The sequence below is a fragment of the Maniola jurtina genome, chromosome 1, assembly GCF_905333055.1.
Source record: "Maniola jurtina chromosome 1, ilManJurt1.1, whole genome shotgun sequence".
Classification (NCBI taxonomy): domain Eukaryota; kingdom Metazoa; phylum Arthropoda; class Insecta; order Lepidoptera; family Nymphalidae; genus Maniola; species Maniola jurtina.
The window spans coordinates 5,216,921-5,238,794 of NC_060029.1; the positions used below are offsets into that span (position 1 = coordinate 5,216,921).

The 21,874-nt window shown below is 35.2% G+C and overlaps 1 protein-coding gene across 2 annotated transcripts in view; it reads left to right on the top strand.

Annotated features, from left to right (window-relative positions):
- Window positions 1-2,316: 2,316 nt before the first annotated feature.
- Window positions 2,317-21,874, top strand: part of LOC123869190 (clavesin-1) — a 31,809-nt gene continuing 12,251 nt past the window's right edge. Inside the window, exon 1 of one of the 2 annotated variants that reach the window (XM_045911994.1) lies at window positions 2,317-2,639. In XM_045911994.1, the coding sequence (XP_045767950.1) occupies window positions 2,588-2,639 (52 nt within the window). In that variant the 5' untranslated portion in view covers window positions 2,317-2,587. Of the gene's footprint in view, window positions 2,640-21,243; window positions 21,392-21,874 lie in introns of those variants that run through there. The other variant, XM_045912003.1, reaches the window with a different exon arrangement.

Genomic DNA, 21,874 nt, shown 5'->3' on the forward strand with positions numbered 1-21,874 from the left:
GAATTTCGAATTATTTTTTTTGAGTCGACTAACCAGAATTATTAATAATCTGATTCAGAATTAATACCCTAGCTCTATCTGGTAGTTCAAGTCTGTATTAATTAGTTACAGCCTAACTCCTTAAAGAAAATGGTTCTTCTAGTACTGCTACTCGTCAATAGGTGTCGCCAATTTAAATTCAAAAATGGTGAACGTAAAAATAAAGATTTTATAGCAATTTGATTTACGTCGTAATTTTTAATACCTGTTACCTGTGGTGTTAGCTTAATATGTCAATTTAACTAACCAATAGGTTGTAGCCATTAATGTAACACCATAGCTGCTCACATAGGTAGATGGTAGGTATGTGTAGTTTGTCCAGTGTCCTTTATTTCACGTAAAAATCATAACCCTTACTTTCGGCTTTGCCGTAGTCGGGTAAAAACTTGAAGGCAATGGAGGGATGTTTTTACGTATAGGTATTTCATAATGGCTGTGCTGGTGGACAAACCAATGCTCAGCTGAAACCAATTATAAAAGGAAAAGCTGACTGACTGATTGATGTATCATGTGATGGTAAGAAAAAAATATATTTTCCGTTACCTTTTTCATGTTGAAAATTTAGTTAAATTTCTAATGTTAAGTTTTAGTCAAAGTTAACCACGAAAATTTTCGCATTCCTTTTTATACCTTTGAATGAGTTTCACATATCTCCGCGGTCATCCCAAAACTGGTTTCGATGTAAATTATCTGCGTCTTCTTTATCCATACTAATATTATACCTATCTATACTAATCATACCAATAATAAATGCGAAAGTGTCTATCTGTTACCGTTTCATGATCCATCTGTTTAACTGATTCTTACCTATAAAAAGTTAGAGATACATACATCTCATAGATGGACATATATTTTACTTTTTATACCGGGAAATCAAAGAATTTTTTTAATTTAAATCTACGCGGGCATTATCCAGTACCTATAATATGTATTATGTACTTACATATAAAACGGTACTATGATTGATTAACAAACAACGCATAGCCTAAACTAATAGATCTTAATTTTTACACCTAAGTTGTCCCAAAAATTATTTTGAAGAATTCCAAACGGGATCCTTCAAAAATCTAAATCCACGCGGAGGAAATCGTGGAAATGAGCTTGTATTTTATAATGGCAGTGAAGTTAGAAAGGGGGTTTTTAAATACCACTATTCGTTCTGAACAACATATGCCAAATAACGCGATTGCCAAGGCTAACTTATGTACCTACTATCGATCTCCAACGTTGGCAGTTTGGTTTTGAAATCAAAGGCCAATTCACATCCATTTCATTAGTATTGTAAACCACGAAAAACCACATAAGTAGGTAATCTGTGCTAAAATTATGCTAAAATTGGCTTTCTGATGAGAGTGCAAGTTTCAATTGTCAGTGGACAGTTAGCATTAAACATAGTTAATCGGCTATGCCTCATTTTTTTAAATATAAAATAAGATCCGAATTAAATTTGTTGTTCAAGAACTAAAATTAATCCAAATATCGATTAATCTCTTCATTATCAAAGCCCGACAATAAACAATGTAATAAAATTATATTTAAGTACTTTGAAAGATAACAGCATGGGATAACACCTGTTAATAATAAACCCTTTGAAATATTTCTATTTAAGGGCAATTTATGTAAATAGTAATTTTTAATCGCCATAATGTACCTACTTTACTGAAACATAATTCCTAATAGATTAATCCGTGATTGATAAATCGGCCCTTAATGCTGTGCTACTTAAGTCTAATTTTATTGTATTAATGTGCCTACTACTAACTTAACACAACAACAATGGCTAATGAATGTCTACAAAAAGTTGTATAAATATAGGTACATTTGTCGCGACTTCCTTCTTTAATTTATATAGAGCCTTAAAGTAGAACTCGGGGATAATATAGCTATCTACCGCTCTCTAGATTAGTCAAAGAAATTTCAGAATCGGGTGATTAGTTCCAGAGGTTCTATCTACATCCAAATTTCAAACATATATTATTTGTCTGTTGTAATATGTACTATAGAGTAGATTTCAATTTTGATTTACTAATATCCAGATAAATTACGAGAAAAATAAATAAATGTAGATATATACCTAATATATAAAAAGTGGTAGGTATAGGTAGGTGTCAGTAAGACATCAATTCTGTAGTCACTTTTGAAATCACACCGTACTCTATCTGATGATTGCACTGATACCATCATCTTGTACGTGCGCTTTCTTGCATGTCGCAAACGCATCAATCGTCCGAGCTTATAAATGAAATATGTACTGGCACATTGTCACATTGCAGCTGGAATATGCGCTTGAACCCTCGCATACCGCCTTACGTCTGCCTTAACCGTGGTCCGTGGTTCTACCAGTCTCGCTTTGCCTCTATACAACCACAGTTGTATCGCCCGTGACCGTCCAGCGTGATATCATAACGCGATTGTGCAAAAGATGAGATAAATTGGTTTTAAAAGTGAGAACGGCAACACGTAACATAATTTCGAAACGATAAACTCTCTATTCGCTCCAAATTTTGGTGATTTCCGTCGTGAGCTTTTTATAAACAACGAGTTCGCCATGCCGGCCGAAGCTGAAACAAAAGTCATTCTACGCGAAGTGACGGCAGAAAGTAAGTCGTAATTTATGTATATCTTTATATTAAAGTAAGTTATAATATAAGTATAGCGTTATATTAAAGTAAATCGTAATATAAGTATAGCGTTATATTTATTTATTTATTTTTTATTTGTACCAGAAAGTTGTAACAACATAAATAAAAGGAAAGAAAAAGTGGACAGGGAAGCACTTATCTCTATAAGAGATCTCTACCAGTGACCCTTGGCAGTGCGAGAGGTTGTCAAGGGAGTAGAATAGGTACAGCAAAGAGAGACAGTAATTATGAAAAAAAAATTAGATAGTATGTTATAATATATACATACTTACAAATATTTATATATATATTTATATTATTTAGAATACAAGTGTATATTGGGTCTAAGTTGAATAGCATTAAAACCTAGTGACCAATGCTTTAACATTGGGCTCTCCGATATCCGTATGATTGAGCTTTTCCTATTTATTCTCACACATAATGTGTATTTAAAAGATGTAAAAATAAACTACGTCAATTTTTTTACTATTAGATACCTATTAAATATAAACCGACCTTCTACAGGCATCTTGTTTCAGAAAATTAAATAGGTACATTTTATAATTATTTTCTACTCTATCACAATTCACAAATTCACCAGCGTTACTAGAAAGAATTTAGGCCTTAAAATTATATCTATCTAAGTATTTACTGCCGATGAGTTGATGAAAGCCTTGAGTTTCAAAATAGAGCATTTCATTGCCTTTGCCGTAACATCGCGTTAGTAAACATTTAACTATTTATGTTTATTTATATTTCGGCCATGAATCGCAATCTGAATCTATTCTAACTTTTATTATTTCTGCGATGCTAGTTTCTAGCACCCTCAGGGTTGCCTGACTGGATTGCATTTTTTTCCCAGGTTTTTCCGTAGTTATTTAATGTCTTATTTTATAAAGTGTTTTGGACTATTTTACTTTCCAGTTCAAATTAAGGCTGTGTCATTCACTCTGGCTGTGATCTGAACGTATTCAAAGACAAAGTAAGCTCTATTAGAGCTCAGTATAAATATCAAACATTTAGACCCTACAAAAATATAATTGAGCCAAGTGGGACGGAATAGATAACTTCGTCGATTATATCATCCGGTGACCTGATCAAGTTTAAACAATAACAGAATACATTTTCGGGCTGATGACTGCAGGGCCCTAAAACTAGAATTACTGTACCAGTAGTTTATGGTGGATGGCAATGTTAAATTACAAAACTCCATTCTTCTATTGGAAATTCTGATGACGTTTTTACAATTTACTTTTTTAATATTTTTTTGTTATGTTAGGTATATTAACTAGTGATTGGAAAATTTATATAAACGCGATTTAAATATTATTTCGGAAGCACATAATAAGTTGTTGAGTTAGAAATTAAATTAGTACAGGGGTACCTGTCTAGTAGGTATCCTACCAACTTCACTAGTAAAAATATTTCGAAATTATTAACCACGATGAAATCTTTTTATTGACTATAGTAAAATAATATGAGTGTCACGCAAAATAAAAAATACAAATGCCTATCTAGCTCGCTTGCGACACTGAAAGTATAAAATTAATAAGTCCGTATTTAGAGATACTTGAACTAACACATTTGCATATTGTTGCACAGTATTATGATCTTGGAATTGTATATGTTACAGGCAAAAGTATTTTCGTGGACCAAAACGAAAATTTACCACCCCGACTCCACGTAGTCTTGTCTGTCCTGAGTTTCTGTGTGGAAGCCAGAAGCGAGTCTTCTGGCGTATCCGTTTAAAATACTCTAGGGGTAGAATGGATAAGACTGCGTGGAGCCGGGAGACTCAGATCTAAAACCACTTCTGATTGATATATTTTAAGTCAAAAGTACTTCAAGCCAATCTTATGGCTATAGGTAGGTATTCACGTGATTGCAGAGTGTATGTGAGTCCCTTGAAAAACAACCCCGGATGGATTCGAAACTAGTCGGGCATACTCCTACTAAACACGCCGTAAGATATTTATAAAAAATATCACTCACGATGGTTGAAACGCCTAAAACTATACTTTTAACCAATATACTCCAGTCAAAACTGCTTTTGTCTAACGTCGTTTGTCAGCACTAGTTTTGACGAGGTTTTTACAGTTTAGTTAGTTTTGACTGGATGAGAGTTTGACGGTAACATAACATTTACATAAGTATATTAATATTCAAAATGGAACGAACAATGTGCTGGGATCAAAGTTAACATTTCAATTAAGCCAATAAATGCAGTCAATTGTATTTATGTTTGGATGATACATTATGATGATTCATGAGCTTCAACCATAGTTCACTTTATTAATCATTAGGTAATGTCGGGAATGCGTTGCAATGGCGCTTAGTAACGTACATACCTACCTACTTGTACTTATGTCAAAAATCTTGCCAGAAATGCCCACAACAACAGTACCTGTAAAGTTTCATCCTAGGATCTAATAGGATGTATGGTATAGAAAGAAGCTCGTAAGTGTCACACCTCTTCCAGCTTACTTGTAGGTATGTCCATTACAGTGATTGGAATGTAAGTAATCTATCTATACATATAATAAAATTGTAGAAAAGTGGTGTCTGTACAATGGAAATATATAAAAAAAAAGTAGCAGGGGTTGTTATTATATCGATGCCGAACCCGAAATTGTAATTAATTTTTTTTTGTCTGTTTGTCTGTTTGTCTGTGTGTTTGTGCACGCTAATATCAGAAACGGCTTTTTCGATTTAGATACAGTTTTCACTAATATATTGTAGTAAGCTTCACTTAACATTTAGTGTTTATTTCATGTCAATCGGTTCATAAATAAAAAAGTTATGTCAATTTAAAGAATCACGGCGAACATTTTTAACGTACAGAGTACGTACTACACGCCTCGCCTGAGCGTCCTTCCGAAAAGTCACTATTCCACGCGAACTAAGTCGCGGGCACAGCTAGTACCTATTATAAAGCAAATGGCTCACAAATTGAGGAAGAGCATCGAGCCGTAACATTGTTGACGGAGATGGTCGAGGGCAACGCCGAAAAAACTGCTGCAAATATTAAGTACAATAGGATACTTAGATGACAAGTCAAAATGTAGGTAAACTTTTTGTATGCCCCTTTTGTAATCGTTAGGGTTGTACCCATTTCTTTTAGAGCCACCCCTACAGATTATTCTGAGGTTGTACCCGTATTGTCACCAACGACGTAAAGTTTTATTCGAAATTCAGTTTTTGCACCATTCAGCAAGCTGATGAATAGGATAGGTTACAAACCTATTTGAGTTAGAATCGAATCAGTCAACTCATTTTTTACCATAACTGCTTCATCCAATTGTTCATCAACTTCGATATACCTCATAGAATCAATCGTAGAATGTTATGTTGTAAAAATGAAAAACTTCAATTTGTTATACCTAACACAAATAAGTGAAAGAAACTATATTGTAAAAAGTAAAAAAAACTACCTACCAAACTGTAGTTCTGTAACTATCGAAACAGAATATTGTTTATTCACATTAACTTTTTTTGTAATATTTTTTTTGTACTTATTTTAATAAATTTTTTCCACGCACATGCAAACTGTGGAATCAACTCTCTTCCGCGGTGTTCGCACTAGATTACAACATGGGGTTACTCAAGGGTCGGACTAAAAAATTCTAATATAGGGCGGTAATAACTTAATAACAGGGCATACGCCAGCTTGCTCGCTATTTTTATTTAAAAAAAAGTTCTACAATGTACTTTATAACCAATGATATTAGAAGATCTTTTTTCTTCTCATATCATTGTTTATAACCATCAAGATATCGCTGGTTCAGAATAGTAGTGATTTAATATTTTCTCCTCTTCTTTGATTTAAAATGTTCCTCCCTATGAAGTCGATTAGAAAAATGGTTCGGGCAAGTACTATGTGTAATTTCTATGTGTAGTACTATGTGTATTGATGTCCAAGTAATTAATGTAACTATAAGTACTTGCTTGTAACCGCCCACAAGGTTTTTAAACTTTGAACCGACCTAGTTCACTACGATATGACTACGATAAACGGATTTTCATATCAAAATATTGGGGTTACAACAATTGAATATTTATGTAGATAAAATGTCTAACTGTCCTATTTATTTGAGTTTAAATAAAAATGTGTTTTTTTTTTTATTTACAAAGAAGAGTAGCTACCCTGTAGGCTATAGTATTTAATAATAAATATTTAATAAGTATTTTTATCTGCTTCTTCTTTACTTCTCTTCGACTATCAGCGTAAAGTTAGCCGAAGTTGGCGCATATATTATATTAAAAAAACAATTACAATAATAGGTATAATGTATAGGTATGTAGTAAGAAGAAGATCAGCGCCGCCGCCCGGTCCGAGGCTACTTTTAGGAAGGGACGAGATCTATGGCATCTCTCATCATGCTCACAGCACGCTGTACAGGATAGCATCCAGCATTAAATGATTTCGCGAACGAAGGGATTACGATTTCTTATACATATATTTTGTGAAAAATGTATGTGTTTTTGTTTTGTAATAAAAGTTGAATAGATTCTAAGAACACAAAATAATAATAACTTCATCGAGCAAGCTGAAACGAGCTCGAAAATGTTTTTGAATTTTGCAAAAAATATACCGTAAAGCGAAAAAAGAATTCAAGAATATGTTTTTCCTTTATTTACCATCACCGAGGCTCCGTGTGCCCCGGGATTGTGCACAGTGGAGCGACTGCCCCGTTTGCATTATGATGGGGCAGCTCTGAAGAAGATATTAATATTATCTAAGGATGATGATTAGCTACTTGTAACAATATTCTGGCCCACCTTTTCTCTAAGGAGGCCACAGCACTGTACGAGCTAAGTACTTATATAGGGTATATTTTGTTTAATAAATCGTAGGTAGGTATAGTCAGTGATTTTGCTCCCATGAGGGTGATATGATGTTCAACCTGTAAACAAACCCTCTTTCAAATTTTTGAATATAACAAAAGGATGATATGATTCTTCATTCTATGATTCTGCCGTGTAATACTTTTATATTTTCTTACAAGAACTCTTGTCTTTCTACTTTTCTCTTATCTCTACCCATTTGTCTTACAATGTAACAAAAGATTTCCCTTTCGTAATATAAATACAGATAACGAACATTATCGGCTTTTAATATTATTTAAGAAGATAGTGTTTCAATTCGTGCCTTTAGATTAAATACGTGATTGATAACAAGTTTGTTTGATAAAGGAAAATAATGGTTAGTGTTAATATCCCTATATCCAATCTATTTACTATTATATAATTAAAAGTGAGTTTGTTTATGATCTGTTCTTCTTCTAAGAAACAATGTATCAGATCAACTTGATTTTTTGTATGGAAAGCAAGGTTTTAAAAAGCTATCTAAGCTAATGGCATATCTAAGCTAAGTAGGTACTTCTTCATCTGGATAAAAATAACTTATCGCAAACAAAGTTGCGAGTAGATATAAGCTAGAATTTATTAAATAGAATTGATTAAATAAAAATTTGTGTAAGTAAGTACCTATCTACCTTTGAGACTATTTTTATTAGGTTACAGGAACCAATCTATTTATTTATAATGTACAGTTTTACAGTATTATTGCAGATATTTAAAATATTTTCTTCACAAGTTTTATTTTTGAATGGCACAGTAATACATTAGTAATATTATAAAAACGAAAGTATGTCTGCATGTTCGTCTGTCTCTCTATCTGTCTGTCTGCTAGCTTTTCACGGCCCATCCGCTTAACTGGTTTTGCTGAAAGAGATAGCTTGCATCTCGAAGATGTACATGGGCTAATTTTTATAACGGAAAATCAATGTGTTGCCATTTTCCACGTAATTTTTAAAAACGCAGTTGAAGTCGCGGGCATGTACTAAATGATAAAAGCAAAACTGAAGGATATTGAAATAGCACCTACCTACATTAATTTTATATACCTACTAGGTAGTAAAAATAATAATCCTACCAATGTTAGTGTTGAGGGTCATAGCCGAATTAAAAGTAGGTAAAAATTATTTGAATAAATATTATTTAACGTCATTTCCTTCAAAGCATTCACTGCGATGTTTCCAAAAGATTATCGTGATAATTGCACAAAAAAAACAGCTTTAAAATTAAAACACATATTATTTTTTGCTTTATTCCGCTCGTTAAAAACGCAGAGGTTTTTTTGGGGAAAAAGTAAAATGGCGGACAACTTAAGCCAAAAAAGTTAAGCCAAAATCTTCAAAGCTATTTTCCAGAGTGTATATTTATTGCCGCTGTAACAACAAATAATAATAATCTTTACTCATGTGGTCTTGCAATACCGTGGTAATAAGATCGAAAAGCAATGACATCGTCAATTACTAAAAGTGTCATGTGTGCTTTAGCCTTTAAAAGTGAGTTGCTGCTTTTCCCTATAAGGTTGCGTGAATTAGGTACAAATGGTCATCATAGCAATTCTACATGGGGAACGTATGGCAGCGAATTTCAATGCTGCAATATATTTTTAGCCACACAATAGAGCAATCAATAATCTCAAACGTCTATAGGAGATTCACGTCAAACCGCATGTGATCGTTCAATAACCCAATAGTTTTGGCCTAGTCCCAAATATGCTATATTCTGAACTCATTGAGTTTCAAAGTATGTTATCACCCTATGACATAAGTATTAAATACACAACAAGACTAGCCGATCTATTTGTACTTAGGACATCACATATTAGGATATGCCGAATTCAGGCAGAAGTTGTACCTAAATACCTACTTCGGTATCTAAAATATCCTAAAATAGTATCTACTATATAAAACAAAGACAGAATAGGCCTTTGTTGGTGTTATTATGAGCTTCTTAGTGTATTTTGAATTTTGATCTGATTTTCAACATCTTTAGATCTTTTCATGAGGAAGGTTTGTATTGGTAATTAGTCGTCTAGACTGCACAATAGATAAACCCACCAAGTTAATTAGGTACCTACTTAGTATAATTAGGCACGCTATTTTAATCATCATCATCATCATCATAAACACCATCAACCCATCGCCGGCTCACTACCGAGAACGTGGCTCTTCTCAGTAATGAGAAGGGTTTGGCCACAGTCCACTACGCTGGTCAAGTGCGAATTGGCACACTTCGCCTTGAGTTACAACGCACATAATTCCGAAAAGTTAGCGGTGCAAGCCCGGAATAGAACTTCCGATCTAACGAATAGGAGGCCTCTGTGGCCAACGTCTTGAACACTAGGTTATCTTATCACTGTTAATTTAATATTCGTTAATCGAGTAGGTCAGATACTGCAGAACAGACGTCATTAGAAAAGTTTATTATCAGAATGGAGATCGATATAATAAATCGCCTGAACTATTAAAAACATATTAGGTAAAAAGATACCTAACAAAATCTCATTTCCCTAACAAGTTTAGCTTACCTATCCCGTTAACCTAAGTCGTTAATTTACCGTTGGTTAGAAGCCTTGATCACTCCATCTGATACGATAAATAAATACTATCTATCAGTCATTTATAACCAGTAGGTAAATGAGCGCCTTCTTTCTAATTAATTGTAGGTAACTAAAGTACAGTAGCTTCTAGGATCTTGTTTCTGGAAATTTATTAAAATATGAAACTAATCCATCCATACTTATACTATAAATGCGCAAATGTGTCTGTCTGTCTGCTAGCTTTTCACGACCAAAGAGTTTAACCGATTTTCACACACACGTCACAGTCTACGTCCCGGGGGCGATCATAGCTTATTTTATCCCGTAAAATCAGAGAGTTCCCACGGGATTCTTAAAGACCTATCCGTTTAACCAATTTATATGAAAGGTACAGAGGAAATTGACACCGGCAACTTTTTATTCAGGAAAATCAAAGAGGTCTCATAGGATTTTAAAAATCCTAAATACACGTGGATGAAGTTGCGGGCATCATCTAGTAGTCTGTAGAGGTACCTATTAATAAAATAAAGAACCTTAAATAAAATTTAAAATAATATATCAATAAAAAATTCAAAAAATATCGACTTCACTAAACCATTAACACTAAAAAGCAAAACATAAATTAAATTACTAGCAAAAAATAATTTAATTTATTACCGAATACATTACGTAGGTATACAAGAGTTATAGTTCTCTAATATTAATAACGGTTTTTGAACTTTTGGAGTCGGTGCCAAGTAGCCGCACGAACCGTCTACTACAACGACTCCACATTCAGCACCTCATTGGCATCGACTCCAAAATGTCTTAGTATAGTAGTTTTTTGGGTACGGAACTCTAATAAACGCAGCTTTAACAAAGCGTCGACGATACGGTCGAAATAAACGGTCAAAAGTTGCCTACAATAACCCAGTCTTAAATGAAGACTGCTGAACGTGCAGCGACTAGCGAGCACTGACCTCACGCGCGTCTAGGTCAGGTGCACGGCTCACGCAGAAACCACAGTAGCTACTTACTATAGCCGGTAACTACGTAGTCAGCGTTCGTTGCATGCCATTGCCAACCTTCAAGCGACGAATCAGTATTTCACTGTATGTATAGACGATGCATGAATATAATGGAACCGCCAAATGCATGTGGCAAACAGCAAACAGAAAGCGTTTGGACGGGTGTTTGCATAAGCTTACCAACGCCATCCAAAGCTTTGGAGCGTTCCGGTTGGCAGGCAAGCAATTGGTGCTTGCCGACACTTGCTATACGTTTTTTGCCACAAGCAATAAGCGCGGCCATAAAACTCATCCAATAACTACTAGTGACCAGAATTAAGAGAAGGTAATTGAACCACGAATAAAATGTTGAATATTAATAAACATTTAAAAATTAGTCAAGCTTAGCTAAAGCTGGTCCAAAAGCTTAACGGTTCTATACAAAACTAGCTTGAGCCTGCGGTTTGGTCCTGTGGACTACACTAATTTCAAACGCCAATTTAAACCCCTTAGGGATTGAATTTTCAAAAGTCCTTTCTTTGCAGATGTCTACTTATAGCTATCTGCATACCAAACTGTTAAGTTACAGTTAGAAACTGCTAAGATATGACTACAATATTTAGCTCGCAAAGCATAGGCTTCAAACAATATAATTTGCGTGTTTCCATAATAGGATTATCAGGGAAACATGGAAATTATGGCGCTTATTTTATTATGTAACTACGCCCTAACGTAATGAATCCATTATTATAACAATCTTAGATGCCAATAACCTTAACTTTACATAATACTTCAGAGCTGTTAAGGTCTAATTGTCTCGTTGCAGACGATAGTTTAGATAATATGTAATTCTCTGTTTACTTTAGACTTTAGTATGTGTTATACATAGTTTAATTTTGTTTTTCAGAACATTTTGTAAGTCTTGCCTTTACCGAGTTTTCAGGTCCCTACGTCTATTTTAATATTTGTTGTTTTAGCGCCATCTGTATATGAGTAATATATCATGGCGCTAAAATAAAGAACATAATATAACGTTTTCTCCTGTCTACAAAGTTACGTTATGCACACGTATATGCCTTAGAATTTCTACTACACGGTAGATGGCGCAACAAAATCGTATCGACCACTACTCGACACTAGATGCCGCGCATTGGAACAAGTAGGTTCAGCTTAAAATACAACCTCTGGGTGATTCTCTTCAATAATTAAACATTCATCCATGTAAACTGAACACAGCGATTGTCTGTAACTGGTCACTGAATACAATTTTATTATTTCATCGCGTAGATATTTTGATTTTTGAGTTGGGCGAACTATGGACGAGAATAAATTACTTGCATTAGTAGATTTTCAGAGTTCTGTAGTAAAACAAGGAATCCTTATATTTACATCAAGACCGTTTGCCCGCGTGTCTGTCTGCAGTGGCGGTCTTAGGGGGTGGCGAACGGGGCAATCGCCCGGGGCCTCGCTCTTGCAGGGGCCTCGCGCAACAACCCAAGCAAATTTTAAAAAATATACATTTTTTAAACATATTTTTTAATTAAAACTTTTGATTCTGATCTTTAATTACTTATTAAGGTTATTAAATAACGGTAAATTAAAATAAAGTTAGTTAACTAATTCATCGCTCGGGCAACCCCCGTATTTTATTTCGTTCGTCAGTTCTTGTCACCTTAGAATTATTTTGCTTGTAGTATGAGTTACAAAATTGTTACTGGTAAGGTTTTGGGGGTTCAAACTCCCAGATAAAGAAAGCTTAAAATAGACTAATTCTCGAATTCCTTCAGGCTTAAAATGTTAAATTCGTAAAATGTTGGATTCGCAAAATGTTGAATTTGAATTCCCAAAATTAAATGTTGAATCTTAAAAGTAAGCTTTTAATTCGCATATGCTTATACGTAGTTCACAAAAAAAAACCGGCCAATTGTGAGTCGGACTCGCGCACCGAGGCGAGGGTTCCATACTCGGGTATTTTTTTCTGACATTTTGCACGATAAATCAAATATTTCTACATTCACACAATAAATTCAACATTATAAGAATTCAACATTTTGGACCTGAAGGCTCGAATTTACCATTCTCTTATTTAAATATATCGAAAATTTTGCGCTCGCTTCGCTCGCGCTTTTATATTGTATTAGTTGATGCCCGAAACTTCGTTCCCATCGATTCGGGTTTTAAAAAACGTCGTGGAAACTCGGGATAAAGTATCCGTGCGCAAGCTATCTCTGAATTATACCAAATTTTAGCTAAGAAGATGGGCCCTGAAAAGGACTTTGGCTAATATTAATATGGTTTTTTTTGTAGATAATATATCAAAAATTTCGCGCTCGCTTCGCTCGCGCTTTTATTGTATATTATATTTTGATACCCGGAACTTAATCCACATGGTAAGTTTTTGAAAATCCCCCTAGGAACTCTTTGTCTTTCCGGGATAAAAAAACATGAGAAAAGTAGAGTGAGGTGCTTTGAAACATAAAATTTTGTTATGGCTGAGCTCGTTTATATTTCTCTTTTTTATCTGTATTAAACAAAAAAGTTGCGCTCGCTACATATCTTTCAATTTTATTGAATACTAGTTGACCGGCCCCAGCTTCGCACAGGGAGCCTATCTATTCCATAGACAAAATATGGGTGGTATTATGGAACAGGTAGACTCCCCGTGCAAAGCCGGGGCGGGTCAACTAGTTATGACTAAGAGTCTACTTTCTACTAAGCTATTATACTGATCGCGGTCGTTATGCTGTTACCCGTTGAGGAGTTCCAGCCTCTATTTCCGAAACTGTTCATCAGATCTTCACCAACCTTACATGGTACCAACCTGACAGTACTATACCTTTGTAAAAAAAAGAATTGTGAAAATCGGTTTAAATTTGACGGAGTTATTGAGTAAAATCGATAAAAAGTTTGATCCTGTATCTCGAAGAATCCTTATTTTTTTTGGAATGAAAACTACCCTATATATTAACCCGGAGCACTTTCAGTGCACCTTTCATTTAAATCTGTTCAGTAGTTTTCGCATGATGCGCGTACAGACAGATAGACTGACAGATAGACAGACAGACAAAAATTCTAAAAAAAAATTGTTTTGGGATCTATATCGATAATAATACTTTCTGCGATTAAAATTTTCAAAATATATCAAATGTACAGAAATCGTCCAGTTACAGTTTTATTCTAAGTATCCAAGATTACGTTCTAGTATTGAGTGAGCTGGAAATGTGTAAATTAAAGTATTTGAAGTATTGAGTAAGGTAAAAGTAAAAAAAACTGTGTGATACTTAAAAATTATTTCTGACTGTTTGTGCGAAACAAAACAAGATTCACGAAATGAGTTCGCGTGATCGTGATGCCGGCAGAAAAATTGAGTCGGGTAGTTCAAAAAGGAAACGAGGTATCAAAGAAAGCAGGTAAATCTACGTGGATCTTTCGTCTTATCATTCGTTAGAATTTAATTAAAGATTTTAGTCTTAGGAAAAGCCACTTATATCAATTTTAAAATTTATCATCTCTGTATTTGTTAATTTTGTAAATCTTTTAATGTAAAATATTTTAAAACTCTATTTATTTGTATAACTTTAGCATTTCTCCTCAAACATGAAAAATACCTAAACAAACAAACAGACCTACTTTCGCATCACATACTTTTCACGAAGAACAAACTAGGGCCTCGCAAGACCTGCCGCCCGGAGCCTCGCAATGGCTAAGACCGCCTCTGTCTGTCTGTATGTCACAGCCAGAACACCTGCCTACTTCTAAAAAAACTTGCGACGTGTCTCGTGGTGTTTTGCGACACGACTTCAGCAATTCCGTTATATAGGGTGAAGTCGTCGATTAATCTTATAATACATGCAGGTTTTTCCTATTCCTGCGTCGTAGTGAAATGACTAATTATGGAGTAAACAAAAAGCCTAAGTATATCCGGTTAATCCCGTTGAATAAAAATTCCTACCAACAATATCGAATCAAGGCCATCGTGTCTAAAGTTTTCCAGTCTTGGCTGGGTTGTTTATCCGGTGGCTTCATAGGAACAAAGGGTTCATTGGAAGGCTATTTAAATTATATTAAACAAAACTATGCATTTCAAAACCCAGCGCTATACTTGAAGTGGAAAGTCTAATTCGTATCTAGTACCTACTTACCTATTAACTATAATCCGAAATTATTTGCCCTTATGTTAACAATAATATATGTAATTGTTTCTTTTATTTTAAAAATGGTTGCGTATATTTGTTGCGTAGGTATACCTGCGGAAGAAGTTAAGCTTCTTTGGTTTTTTAATACTAATTAGAACGCTAACAAAAACTTAGCGCTACTATTATACTACCTAAACACAACCCAATACCAATAACCATTTGCCTTATAAGTACTTGTAGTTTTAGTGACTTACTATTTTTCAAACCCGCAATGTATATCGTGCAAACTCAGGGTTAATGCCCCGCCTACGACGCGTCATTGACCCCGTAATTTATTATCTATGAAACGTTCGTTGACCTCTAGCACCAGTCAGATGTTTTATTCGCTATACATTGTGAAATTTTGTTACATACAAGATTTTTTTATTTTAAAGTATATTTTCGTGTTTTATTTTGTGATATCGTATCTCTAAGATCTAATCATCAGTACCTACTATCACCTGTCTTGTTTTTTTTAGCGTTCTACTCACACCCTGTATACACTATACAATATACGATAAATACGTAATTCAGCAGTATTAAATGATTTTGAAATATCTATTAGTTTTGTTTTTACATGACAGAGTAAAAAGTGAAATCCTACCTACTTTCCCCTATTGTGTTATTACATTGTTAGGAGTACGATTACGATGTAAGATAGTAGCATCAAAGTCACTTAATCGGGCCCTACAGCACCAGAGGTAAGTACCTAATACCAATTAGATGCCGGGTCTCTCGACGAATTAATTGTATGACGTCAGCAACTCGAGAATTACGCCTCGCCACTTTTGTGTTTTTATATCATGAACGCAATAAATAACATGGGTACGCGATATGAATAATAGATACCTACCTACACACAAAAAAGCTATCAACAAAGCATCCGAGTTCACGAAGCAATACTGTTTGATAAATTCTAAAATCTAAGCCATATCCATATAACTATGTGTACCTACTTAATAATATGTAATTACATACTCTATACTAATAAATAATACTAATAAATAAAATTGAAATGTCTATCTGTTTGAACGGCCTAATCTTCAGAATGGCTGAACCTATTTTGACGGGACTTTCACAGACAAGAAGAAGATTAACCAAGGAGTAACATAGGCTACTTTTTTAACCGACTTTAAAAAATAGAGGAGTTGTGTTTTTCTACTGATATCGCCGAGATTGCTGAACCGATTTGCGTATTTTTTTTTAAATCGAGGAGCAAAGAGGAATTTTATTTTACGACATTGTTCCATAAAAAATTTGGATTCCAACTCCTCCACCCTGATGCTGCAGGGGATCTGACCAATCCACGCGGGCGAAGCTGCGGGCATCATCTAGTAATTAAATAAATATAATCATTTATTTGCAAGAACGCTGGTAGGTAAAAGAAAGATGGTAGTAGCTAACTATACAATATAGTCAGTGGCCTTAACAGTGTAATTATTTTAAGAAAGAGAAAAATGAATGAATAAAATTATTATTGGTCTGTTAGGGGTACCTAGACAAAGTACCTACTTGCGATCAATAAAAATCAAAATTATTTTAATGTGATAACCAAATTTTTATACACAGTTATTATAAGTAAGTCGATAAATATATTATTATTAAGACTAGATGATGCCCGCAGCTTCTCCTGCGTGGATTGGTCAGATCCCCTGCAGCATCAGGGTGGAGGAGTTGGAATCCAAATTTTTTATAGGACAATTAGCTACATTCTCAGATGTTCGTTGCCATAATTTCAAAATAACTATGTGGCGAATGGCTTTTTGGTATTTTTGCTGCAATAACGCATGCCAATAGAGAGAGTATCGGCTACTCAAACGTGATTGCAGTCATCACACTGTTGCTGTGGTTTTGCTAATCGAGCCCCTCATAATTTGTTTGACATATACCTACTAGATAGATCCATAATTTCTTTTATCTAAGGAAAAAGGGAAGGGGGGGCTAATAACATTTCCCTAAGTCTAGGACGGTGAGATGCTGACGCAAAATAAAAACCTCGATCCATGCCGTGCCACTCCAGCAGCGATTACAGAGGTAATTCACTAACTTTCAAATCAAATTCTTTTATTTCTGTGGTTTTACATAGGAGGAATGAATGAAAACGGTTTCAAAGGATCTCTAGTACAAAGTCTAAAGGATGACCAAGAACAGAAATTACATTTTTTGAGGTGGCTATATTACACAATATAACAACATATCTTACGCCACCTGTAAGCTCCATAGCGGAACTGCCAACTTTTATATGGTGTTTGTATTCCTTTTATAATCTTAGTGACCAAGGTAACAAAGCCACCTGTTTATCGGTCTTTTATCGGATATACTTTGAAGAGTGTGCTTAGGTACAACTTTGTTCCTCCTTCACTACTCGTACGAAGCGTTTTTGCTCAACGTTGCTGATACGAACTGCTCTCTGCTCTTCGTGTGGGATGCTCTTCATGTGGAATGCTCTTCCGGCTTCCAGGTTCGCTGCCAAGTATAACTTGACTATCTTGTAGGCAAGCGCGCTTCCAGCCTAGATTCTATCATGCTCTGCATTTCAGACGTGATTGTCATCAAGCACAAGCCTATCTCAATAAACAGCCTAGCAAATCGTGATACTCTCAAAATCTTGGAAAAACCGGCTGCATGATTCATGGGATGTGTAGCATAGTTGTAGCAGTGCATATCAAACGATCATGCTGGTTAGCAGTGTCAACTCAGGCCCAAACTGGATGACTGTCTGGTTTTGGAGAGGTGTACATAGCAATACTATACCTAAATAAATATATACATTACACAAGATATACACAGAATTTTTAAAAATGAAGGCTTAATAGAAATTTAAAATAATATTTACAATATAAAATGGTTTACTGCATGATTTTAAGTATTTAAATGACAAATATGCGGCGGATTATAGCAAAATAATTTTAACTGTTTCTTGCTAAACATGAACTTCCGCAAAGTAACGCCTGATTCTATCCAATATGCAGAGAAGTTAAATCTACTTAACGTACGTTTTATACGTTTATATCTTGGTTGTTTTCACTACATCTGATAACCGTAAGTCAACATTTCGCTTTCTCATTCAAGTCGAATATGCGAAAAGTTTTGGGAGCTCAATGCATGACTTTCCGAAGAAAGCTCCTATTATTGTGATGAATAAAAAATTGGTTATGGAACTCGGTAGTGAGGAATACGATACAGAGTGACTCATTTTCACCTACCTATGTTCATCAGCATCGCTGGTTCCTCAGAGCCATCTACAATATCTACCGTTTGGCCTAATAATTATCAGCATCGCTGGGTTATGATCAAAGAAACAACAATATTCGTTAATTTAGCGTTTAAATACAAATGTATAATGTTCATTTTGTTCCTGCGGGTCTGTTCCTGGATCCAGCTGACCAGTCAAACTTACGAGCAGCCTTGACATCAGATAACATTCACAATACAAATGTTGCAACACGTGGGTTGAATGGTCAATATCGACAAATCTGGTTTGGTTTCGACGCAACACCTAGATTTTCTAGGAGTTACTTGGGATACACGAGCCACCTCTGAATCCCTGTCCGAACCAAGATGCCTTACGCTACGCATGGCATTACAGAAACATGTCGAAAGGCGGTTGGTCCCTCAGACAGGCCCAGTTCCTAATGAGGTCATTCAACCTTGCCTCGTCCGTCGTTCCTCGAGGGAGACTACACGAGTCACGAATTCAAAATCCCTTTCGGAACTAAAATGCCTCACGCATAGGCATGATATGCAAAAACGGATGTTGAAGGCAGTTGCTCTCCAGACAGGCCCAGTTCCTAATGGGGAGACTCAACTTTGCCTACGTCATTCCCCGAGAGAGGGTTCAATATTGAACAGTGCAGCAATACAGTCAACATCTGCCAAATATCTCTCCCACAGCATTGTTTGTCGAAACGAAATGGTGGTTGAAGGTGACACCCAGCACAATATCGGCACACAAATCTCCAGGGCCGATGTATGCTTGCATACGACAGATGCGTCTGAGATGGGATGGGGAATGAAGCTATGATATTCGAAGTTAGCCAGTCAGTGGACAACAGCATAGTAATCATGGCCCGTCAAATGGATTATAATATGCTGTCTTGGCAGAAATAAAATACGAAAAACCACAATCGAGAAAGTTCCTGAGTCTAACTAAACAACTACTGAATTTATTAGATCATTCGATTGTGCAAATGACGGCATAATATTTCAGACGCCCTCAGCATGTTTTAGTGCCAGTCGGATTTCAGAACTTTTGTATCAGATACGGTTCACATGATATTAAAACGAGAAAAATTCTAACAGGCCATGCCCCTTACCAACACTGGACACAGCTTGGGCTGTTTTAGTCATCCAACCTCATACCGTAAGTACTGTCCTATCTGAACTCTGCTCCAGGTCAGTACATTCTATTAGTTCCGTAGATACAGCTTGGTCTGATTCCATCGCTCAACTTCATACTGTAAATACTGTTCTATCTGAAATCGCCTCAGTCATCATATTCTATTAGTTTCGCAGAGGCACAAAGTCTTTTGGACTGTAACTCTATAACAATCAGCTATTCAGTAACCATATCTGATACCAGATCTTCTACGAGTGTTGATATGGGTTAACTGAAAGTACAGAACATATTCTTAAAGGCATAGGCGTGTAGACTGTTTTCTAGCAAGTTTCCAATATGCTGCTTATTTAGGCTTGCATCGGTCAAAGAGTGCATGATCTCGCTTACGTAATAAATTGATAATGTATTTAGTCTTTGATTCCAAGACATCTGCAAATTATTATCAAATATTGAGCTCAATCAGGTTGGAAACCGACAACTTAGTTTTTGCTCTTTTCAAAAAAAAAAAAAAACCTATTGACATATTATATATTAATTACTACTCTATCATATGCAAATAATTACACCATTTAGGTTAGTGATTGCAGATCCACGGAGTGCTGAAGTGAGTTAAATCTACACCTTTTACAATTTTATCAGGTAACTGGAACTAAATCTTTTCCTGAATCAAAGCATTCTGTGGTTTCATCAATAAAATGTTTTTAAACACATTATAGCATCAATAGATTAAAATAGTACCAGGAGAAATCAAACACATCACTCAAAGAAGATAGATTCCAGACAATATCGATGACGGAACAAATAATAGAGAGTTTTAACTACCAATAAAACTTACCTATTATTTTTCCTTGAGATATTGTCTGGAATCTAGATAATTCCTACCTGGTACTTACGCTTATAATGAGAAAATAAAGTGCTCCCAACTTCAACCACGCTGCGACGCCATATTCGACCAATAGCGGCAACGGAAGTATGGTGAGACCGGAAGTGAGGGTATCGCTGAGTCGGAACATACGAAAAACGGAAGGCTACACTCAAAGAAGATAGATTCCAGACAATATCTCAAGGAAAAATAATAGGTAAGTTTTATTGGTAGTTAAAACTCTCTATTATTTTTGAGTCGGTCGAATAATATAATTATTCGACCCAAGGCACCAAAACCCTCCGTGCGTGATACTGACTCGCACTCTCGCACCTGACCAGGTTTTTATTTTAGGTTAGACTTAGTTCAGTTCACGATTCAAATACTGCAGGACTGTATACGAGTATCTAACAGCCATCGATGTATCATGTTTATTTTTACATACTTACTATATTTTTACTTCAATTTAACATACTTATTAAAGTATTTTTTAAATTACCATAGTATAAATATAAAAACATACTTACTACCTAATGTTTAAAAGGGGAAAGTGCAACGAGTATTTATACGTCCATGCGTGCAACTCATTAATTAAATGAAACAGCTGGGACTAGAGAGAAACTCAAGATACATAAGATTTTCACTAACGAGGATTTTTAGAAATTCCAGCCGGAGCGTTTAGCTAGTCTTGTAATTAACATATTGAAGGAGGCGGTAGGATCACTAGGAAACTCTTCAAAGGGCACTGTCATATGAATAGTAATTAGGCTCTCAACGAAATGGAGGGTAAATGTTACAGATGACTGACTGCATGTGCGTATTTCACGTTGATGTATATAGGCGGCCGGCCGGTCGCCCGAGCGTGCAGTGCTATACTCGCGTTGGTCGCAGGCGTGCCTTTGTTGGAAACAGTGCGATCCAGTTGTCCGTTTGTTTAACACTAAAGTGATTTTACCCGTAGATAAAATGGGGAAAGGTGAGTGATTTTTCTTTTTCAGAGCCATCTTCAAGTTTTCACTGTACAAATTTTCATCAGCAATAAAGATTTTAGATTATTTATCCATTTTTAAATTCAACTTTTATCTAACGGTAATTTGTTTCAACCGCCATTTTTAATAATGTGCTGTGAAATATGGTTACATTTTTATAGTGTTTATTTGGAATAATATCATCTGTAATCCTAGAATTTTCAATGTGAATTTATGGGATCTTTTTTGCTGTAAAATGAAGTAAATTGCATAATTGCAAAACGGTGATAGTTATATTTGTGTGTTAAATATCTAGGACATACCTACCCACTTATTGCATTACTATTGATAAAAACAATTAATACGATAGTTACTTAATCATTTTAGTATCTGTTTAGAATTAAAAACAATTCATTTACAGTTCTCAATGCCGTAGCTACAAGTAGGTCAGGTCATCAGTTCAATTTTCTAATTGTTAATTGTGTCTAAGC